This window comes from Buceros rhinoceros, unplaced genomic scaffold (assembly GCF_000710305.1).
Source record: "Buceros rhinoceros silvestris isolate BGI_N320 unplaced genomic scaffold, ASM71030v1 scaffold16429, whole genome shotgun sequence".
Taxonomy (NCBI): Eukaryota; Metazoa; Chordata; class Aves; order Bucerotiformes; family Bucerotidae; genus Buceros; species Buceros rhinoceros.
Genome location: NW_010431075.1, coordinates 42232 through 50063, shown reverse-complemented (window position 1 = coordinate 50063; position 7832 = coordinate 42232). Strand labels below are relative to the sequence as shown.

At 37.7% G+C, this 7832-nt stretch overlaps 1 protein-coding gene across 1 annotated transcript in view; it reads left to right on the top strand.

Annotated features, from left to right (window-relative positions):
• Nucleotides 1-1333: 1333 nt before the first annotated feature.
• The window catches only part of LOC104499749, a gene marked incomplete at its 5' end in the record, with an annotated part of 39006 nt that continues 32507 nt past the window's right edge, over nt 1334-7832 (top strand). The window contains one exon of the mRNA XM_010143297.1: nt 1334-1739. Coding sequence (XP_010141599.1) covers nt 1334-1739 — 406 coding nt within the window. The remainder of the gene's footprint in view (nt 1740-7832) is intronic.

Genomic DNA, 7832 nt, shown 5'->3' with positions numbered 1-7832 from the left:
TATTTATATGTTATATACATAACAGGAGTATGAGCGTATGCATGTAAGTATAATGTAACGGCAGACCCAAGTGTGTGTACTGGTTCTGGCTGGGATGAGGTTAACTTTCTTCATCACAACCTGTATGGTGCTATGGTTTGTATTTGTGCCCAAAGCAGCATTGATAATGCACCATTTTTAGCTATTTTTTAGCTCTGGCTGAGCAGTGCTTACACAGAATCAAGGCCTTCTGTTTGTCACTGCCTTGCCACCGTACTCGGTGGGGGTGCACTGGAAGTTGGGAGGAGGCACAGCTGTGACAGCTGTCCTCAGTGGACCAAAGGGATATTTCATTCCATATATCATCATATTCAGCCATAAATCTAAGGGGAGGGGTCTTTGGGAAGACAGCCGTTGCTCCCAGTCTAGCTGGGTATCAGTCTGCTGGTGGGGAGGTGTTGGGTAATAGCCTTTGCGCGACTTTTTTTTGTTTTCTCCTTTCTTCTTCCCTTTTTCTTCACTTAAAACATCTTTATCTTGATCCACAATTTTTTTCACCGGTGCCATTGGGGAGGGGAGGAGTAAACAAGCAGCTGTGTGGTACTTAGCTGCTGGATGGAGTCAATTGCCACAACGTATTGTTCCTGGTGTAAAGCTCTAAGATTGGTTTTGTTTGTATTCAGATGAAAAAGGATGGAATACATAGCAACAATACAGGGCCAAGTTAATTCTTTTATGAACTCAGCCTAGGTTTGTTAAGACTTAAAGGTAATGCTGTTTAATGCACATAGGTACAATTACTTTGGGTTGAAAGAGCTACAAATGCACAATTTCTTCCTCTGTCTCATGGAAGAGTGTTTCAGTATTTTGAAAGGTTCACTTCCTATACCTGTGAACATGCTACAGTGCAATTTATACTAAAATTTTCCCAACGGAGTAAGGAGAAAGCTTGTCCCGTTTCCTTAATACCATCAGAAGAAAAGCAACTCAGTTACTCAGAGATAGCTTACCAAGTTAATTAGATGTGCTGGTTGATGTGAAAACAATTTAAATATACTTTCTAAATGAGCTCTGCTATTAAGAAAACACATTTCACCTTCTAAGAGGGCTTGTTCAAGATCATTCAGCTGTTCAGAAGCTTTTTTTCTTTTTTTTAAGTGGTACAGGCATAGCAGTAGTTTGAGATTACAAAAATGAGCAGATATTAACTGTCAAATTCATAATGGCTCAAGATGGCTTTTAAATAAGGACAGTTTAGGGTGAAAACCATAATTTTTTAAAATATCAGCTGAATATGAGCAACGTTAATTTCTACCAGCTCTGTAATATGCACAATATTTTGTTTATCTTTTAGGTTGAAGATTCAGAGGCGTATCATGATGTAGCTGCAGTGTGTGGGTTGCTTGCTGTGGTTGTAATATCTCACCTTCCCAGAGATGCTGCTATTGAATGGCATGTTGTTGCAGTAGTTGATGATCCACTCCAAAGAAAACATTTTGCAATGAAGATGTTGTCAGAGGGCTTCCAAATTGAGTGTGAAGCCGTGCAGTCTAGTTCTGCATCTTGTGCATCAATCTCTGCACATCTGAGCTTAATTTCACCATCCGCTCCTCAGCTTGATTTAGATGGACCTCTTCACGACTTAGTTGCTGTGTTTAGACAAGCTGTTGAGAAACTTTCAGAAGACTGCAGTGCAAGTCCTTTGTCTTTTAGAGCTTTCTTCAAGGAGGATGTCTTTGATGCTGAAACACTACAAACAGGTAAGACTTGTGATGACAGAAACTTGATTTTAAGCATAAGGTAATTTTTTACTCCTACATAAGGTTTCATTGAAAGAAGACATTTTGGAAGTGCTTTTCAAAGATAGGTGGCCAAGAAGACCAACAGCATCCTGGCTTGTATTAGAATTACTGTGGCCAGCTGCAGTAGGGAAGTGATCGTTCCTCTGTACTCGGCACTTGTGAAGCCACTTCTGGAGTAGTGTGTTCAGTTCAGGGGCCCCTCACTACACGAAAGACATTGAGGTGCTGGAGTGTGTCCAAAGGAGGGCAACAAAACTGGTGAAGGGTCTAGAGCACAACTGTTATTAAGGAGTGGCGGAGGAAACTTTAGGGGTTGTTTAGCCTGGAAAAAAAGGAGGCTGAGGGGAGACCTTATCAGTCTCTACAATTGCCTGAAAGGAGCTTGTAGCAAGGTGGGAGTTGGTCTCTTCTCCTGAGTAACAAGTGATAGGATGAGTAGAAATGGCCTCATGTTGTGCCAGGGAAGGTTTGGGTCATATATTAGGAGAACTTTCTTCATCAAAAGGGTTGTTAAGCCCCGGAACAGTCTGCCCAGGGAGGTGGCGGACTCACTGTCCCTGGAGGTATTTAAAAGTTGTGTAGATGTTGCACTTAAGGACATGGTGTAGTGGTGACCTGGCAGTGCTAGGTTTATGGTCATACTCAGTGATCTTAAAGGTCTTTTCCAACCTAAACAATTCTATGGTTCTATGTTCAAGATACGTTTATTCTTTTTCTGGTTACCAGGTATGCTTCTCATACAGAAAGGCTTTATTCTTGAACATTTTGAAGTCCAACCAGGATAAAGCCCTGGATTACTTGTTCTGATCTCACAGCTGACCTGACTTGGAGTAGGAGGTTGGATTAGACCATCTCACTCCACTCTGAGTTATTCTGAGTTATGAAAGAGAAGTTACTGAGAAACCCAGCCATCTCAGGGTCAAATATAGGGAGACTTTTGCATAAAGGTCTTTGGACAGTTGTCCATTTGGTAGCCTGTTTTTGTCATGATCTAGAACTATGTTCAAGTAAGGAAATTCTGTGTGCTAACAGGCACTTTTCTGAGAATAATGAATGAAATGTTAATGTTTTAAATCAAGGGAATGGTATCCCCCAGATTAGAGAATGTCCAGATGACCAGATGACCGGTCTATTTAAATAGAACTTGCTAGCCAAACAAACTGACGGTTTTTTCCCAATGTTTACTTTATCAAAATCTCATTCTCTTACCAAGTAAAGAGAATACAGAACAAGAAATATAAATTTGCAACTATAATTTATTTCTTAGGTTGCACATCTGTATTTTGAGCTATGCTCAGTTTGGGACAACTAACATTATGCAAGAGCACAAAAGCTTATTTCATCTGTCAGGCCTACAAAACTGGTGGACCATACTTGTGTTGAAATCACCAAGAGCTTTGTTATCAATTTGAGAAGGAACAAAATCGGATCCCTAGTCTATATTTATCTCAAACATGCATGCACTTTAAAAGTCCTTGCAGACCACAACTGATCCATATTAATTAGCTGACATAAATGTTAGCCCTCAAATATTCCACTGTCCTATTTTTTTTTTCCTTAACCTGCAGCAGTTTTTGAAGAAAATTTAACTTGACATTGTTTAATAGATTTAAAGTACAGGAATTGAAAGCTATAAAAATATGGCATAGAATAAGCATATTTAATCCAGGAAGCAAGGAACAAACATATAGTCTGACAGAATGTTGTTGTTTTTACTACAACTTGTTTAAGAGCTAAAAGGAAACCTGATAAAACATGTTCCTGGCATGGGATTAACATGGCATGGGTTTTGCCTGCTCTCTTTCTGATATTTCTCAGGCCATAGAATAAGCACTTCCAAACAAATTTCATTTTCTTTATTCAATATATTGCTCAATATAATGCATAAAAAATTTATTCAATTCCATTCATGTTATACTACCAATATGACATAGATTTGTTGTGATTGTCATAGATTCATTCTGGTTGTGTTCAGATACTGTCATAATAATTCCTGTCATTATAGCAATTTTATCATTATCTCCACTGGTAAGAAATACATTCTTGCAAATCTGTAGAATATATAGAATACATTAAATTTATGAGTAGCACTAATTCATTGATGAAGAATTTAAAAATAACTTCTTTCTACTTAGGAAAAATTTCCAGAAAGTTCATGTAATGGGGAGAAGAAATATGGTACATGTTTTAAAATCATTTCTCAGATGAAAATAGTTGTTAATGAAATGTGTGTTGCTAGTAGTTTCAATCTGATATAAGACTATATATATATATATACTGTTTCTGATTCAAAATCAGGAGACTAATTTTTAGTATTTGGTTAAGACACAGGGAGATTAATAAATGTTCTGCTAATACGTGTCCGTGGGGCCTGGAATGGCATATAGTCTTCAGAGAGGCCTCCTCAGCTCTCCAGAGGATGCAGCATGCTACTGAACTATGTGCTTGGCTGTCTTTTGTACTATTATTATAATTACACTTCTCAACATGTAAAATGTACTCATAATATACATTAACTCTCAGTTTAAAAAGCACTGTAGAAGGTCTCCAAGGTTTTCCCATTCATTTCAGTATCCCCCAGGCGAGATGACATAGTCCGTGTTGTCTTCTCAGTTATTATTAGCCGTCTTTAGTTTCGACTGGCAGAAGGACTGCAAATGCGTGTGTCCTTTAGCGTGCTTTGCAGGCGTAGTACACCCAAACTAATAGCAGGTTGCTCTTTTGAATCCCATGGTATTTTAACCTGCCTATAACACCAGCCCAAGGTGCTAGAGGTTGTTAAATTCTGATGATCACAGCTTCTTCCCGTTTCTCATAGTGTATTCCTGTTTTCCTCTTGAGCCTTAAGGTGGTCCTCGTGTTCCGTCTACAACAGCCCATTAACTTGTCAACCTTCTTCCTAAATCTGGATTCAGGACCAAGAGAGAAAAAAAAAAAAAAGGCATGCTTTACATTACCTGGAACTTTAATTCATTACCTGAATAGAATTTGAGGCATACATATTTGAGGCAAGTTCAAATAAGCTGCTCGTGCTTATTGAGTGCATGAACCTGAATGCAGCAAGTCACAAGAGGGAATGGTACTGGCTTCCAAAATAGCACAAATAGCCAAAACTTGTTCATACCTGTCTCTGTAGTCTTGCCCTAAGACATTTTGAGTATTTGGATGTCTCTGTGGTGATTCCTACTTCTTCCAAAAGTTACTGTTGCAGAGAACATCTAGGTGGGTATCAGATTTTACTTATGTGGCTGATCAGACAGTTGGTGAAACTGCCTTTCAAACACAGAGTAGCAGGATAAAACAGAAACATACTGATCTTGACTTGAAAATCTGCAAGCCTGATACACAGACTTTAAAAAAATAGTTTGCTTGATGTGGCTGCCAGAACACAAATGATACTGAGAGAGCAGTTTTATAGCTGCCGTTTATTAAATCAGCTCAGGTAGTGCTGGAGATTATTATAGCCGGTGTTACTGGTGTCAAAAGAAGCTAACGGTTTGTAATGCAAATTTGAGACAGATATCTTTCTGTCATCCTAAGACCAGATGTAAAGTTTTATGGAACAAAGTGCAGTACTGATGGTGAACTTCTCAGAGGCAATCCCTCATAACGTATGAGAGCATTACGGGCACCGTGCTGAGACCACAGAACGCGTTAGAAGTAGGAGGATTAGATTAAGCTGACATATATACTTAGTAAGATGCTGTTAAGCCTTTAGAAGTCTTTAACATAAATTTGACTATTTCTTTCTTATTCTCATTTAAATATGCATTAATAGAAACGTGTCAGGACGATTTGCTATACCACCCGGCTGACTAGATTATACTTCAGTGTAGGAAAGATGAATGTTCATAAGTCATCCCATTATGATTTCACAAGCCTTGTTCACAGGATGTATGCAAAATATTTCTGAATATTTATTAGGGAGTAGAAAAGGTCCTGCATTCACCAGAACATCATATTACATAACCCTTTTTTAATACTGTAGAAAAAGGGAAGTGGGAATATAAAAAGGCAAAAGAGAACCAGAATAGAAAGACAGTCTGGTAGCAGCATTAAAATGAATATATAATTAGTTTTAAATGTAGCTCTGCTCTGTGAACACTTAGGACTAAAAGGCTCTTAGTACTTATGTGTTTATCAAGTTTCAATGATACTAGAGTTTAAAGAAAATCTTCGTATGGGTTGAGTATAGTTCAACTGGACTGTAGAAAATCTTACTTGGAATGGGACTGTTTCCTCTGTCGAAAGAGGAGCCCTGGTGATAAGGCACTCAGTTGTCCTTGCACTGACTAACCCTGACGCGTATATGACATAATGCTTTTAAACTAAAGATTTTTCATCTGATAAGATTTAAAGTATTCCATTTATTAAAATGCTGCATTTTCAACACATTTTTCCAGATGTTTTCCAAAACAGGGTTTTGGAAAAGAGTTTCCAGTACTGGTAGACACACATTTTGTAGTGTAAATCTCAGAGAAGTGGAAGAAGATCAAGTGAAGATACCAAGATGCATATTCTTGATAAAACATGCCCATGTGCATTAGAGTTTAACACTTCTTTAACTAATGTACTTTGAATTTACACTGGGAATTTATATCAACTTATCTTTCTTGATGGATATGCTGTTTTACCCTGGGAAACAATTTCCCGTGGGAACAGCTCAACTTCCAAACATTTTTACGCAAGCCTACAAGTTCTCATATGAATAACTGGTATTTACTCAGAAGCCGTGGAGGAATACTCACGTGAGTAGAAACTCAACAGTCATTAAGAACTGCTTACTGAATAACAATGAAGCATGTACATAAACATTGGTAATTTTTACCTGTTGGTCCTTTTGAAATCAAGCTTTGTGTTCACTAACTAATGAAGTAGTTATACATAACTTGGCCAAACAAAAGTATTTTTTTAATATCATGATGCTCTCTGAAATAGGCTGTAAGAATTGAACTTGGTTTTCTACCAAATTCTATTCATTTAGGCTAAATGGAAAATGTGAGAACCATTGCCAACCTGAAGAGGAAAATTTCACTTTAGATTTCTTGGGTTTCCTGTTAAGAAAGCAAAGAATTTGCCAAGCATAATAGTTCAAGCCGTAGACCTACACTGCTGCTACCTCCAAAAAAGGTTGAATTAGTATTTAGAAAATGAATCAGATTATAATATATGTAAGCAATTAGGAAATACTGATGTGATTCATCATGTGAATGCTGAGTGTGTTCAAAATGACATTTTAAAGGGATAAAAGTAGCTAAATATGGCCTTGAACCACAGGTGCAGCTTTGTGATCTTGATGTTGCTATGCAAACTAGCCAGTCAAGAGATCTGTTATCTTAAATGTCTGTAGCATGCTGAGATTTTAAACTTTTTATATCAGTTTTCAAGGTGGTGCTGTTACTGTATCTACTGCAAGTCACTGTACATATATTTTTAGCAGAACATCTCACATAAAATTATGAGGAAAGGATTTTTTTTCTTTGCCATCAAAGACATGGCAAAATTGTTTTAGTAATAATGTTGATTCTTGGCTGAATTTGCATAGGAAAGTGTTTTATGCCGTGAGGTGATTTAAAACATAGCAAATCCTTTTTTAGGGCAGTGGCTTTCTGTCCTGTAGGATGGGAAATTTATTGTTGAAGTGTCGAGATACTAGACTCAGCCACTTGGTGCCAAGGTTACCTGGCAAAGTTAGAACTCGTCCTTATTCAAAGCGGACAGCATGTGCCATCTAAAGGTTATGCATTGCACAGTCGTACATAAAAATCTTGACTAAAACCTTAAATGGAAATAAATTCTTTAATTGTTTGACCCAAGATTCATCTAGAACATGTGCCTTCTATCCTTGATACGGAACACTAGCACTGTGTTGGTACGGTCGTTTTAAAGCTACTGTATACAACTTCATGCTTCTTTCAGGATTTCTGCTACTAAAATCTAAGACACATTTATAGGTTGCTTTATCCCTCCTATTACTTCTCACTTGACGTTGAAGTGCTCCTGAGCTCTTCACCAAATGGAAGAACTTTTATGGACTTTTTAATTTTCCTG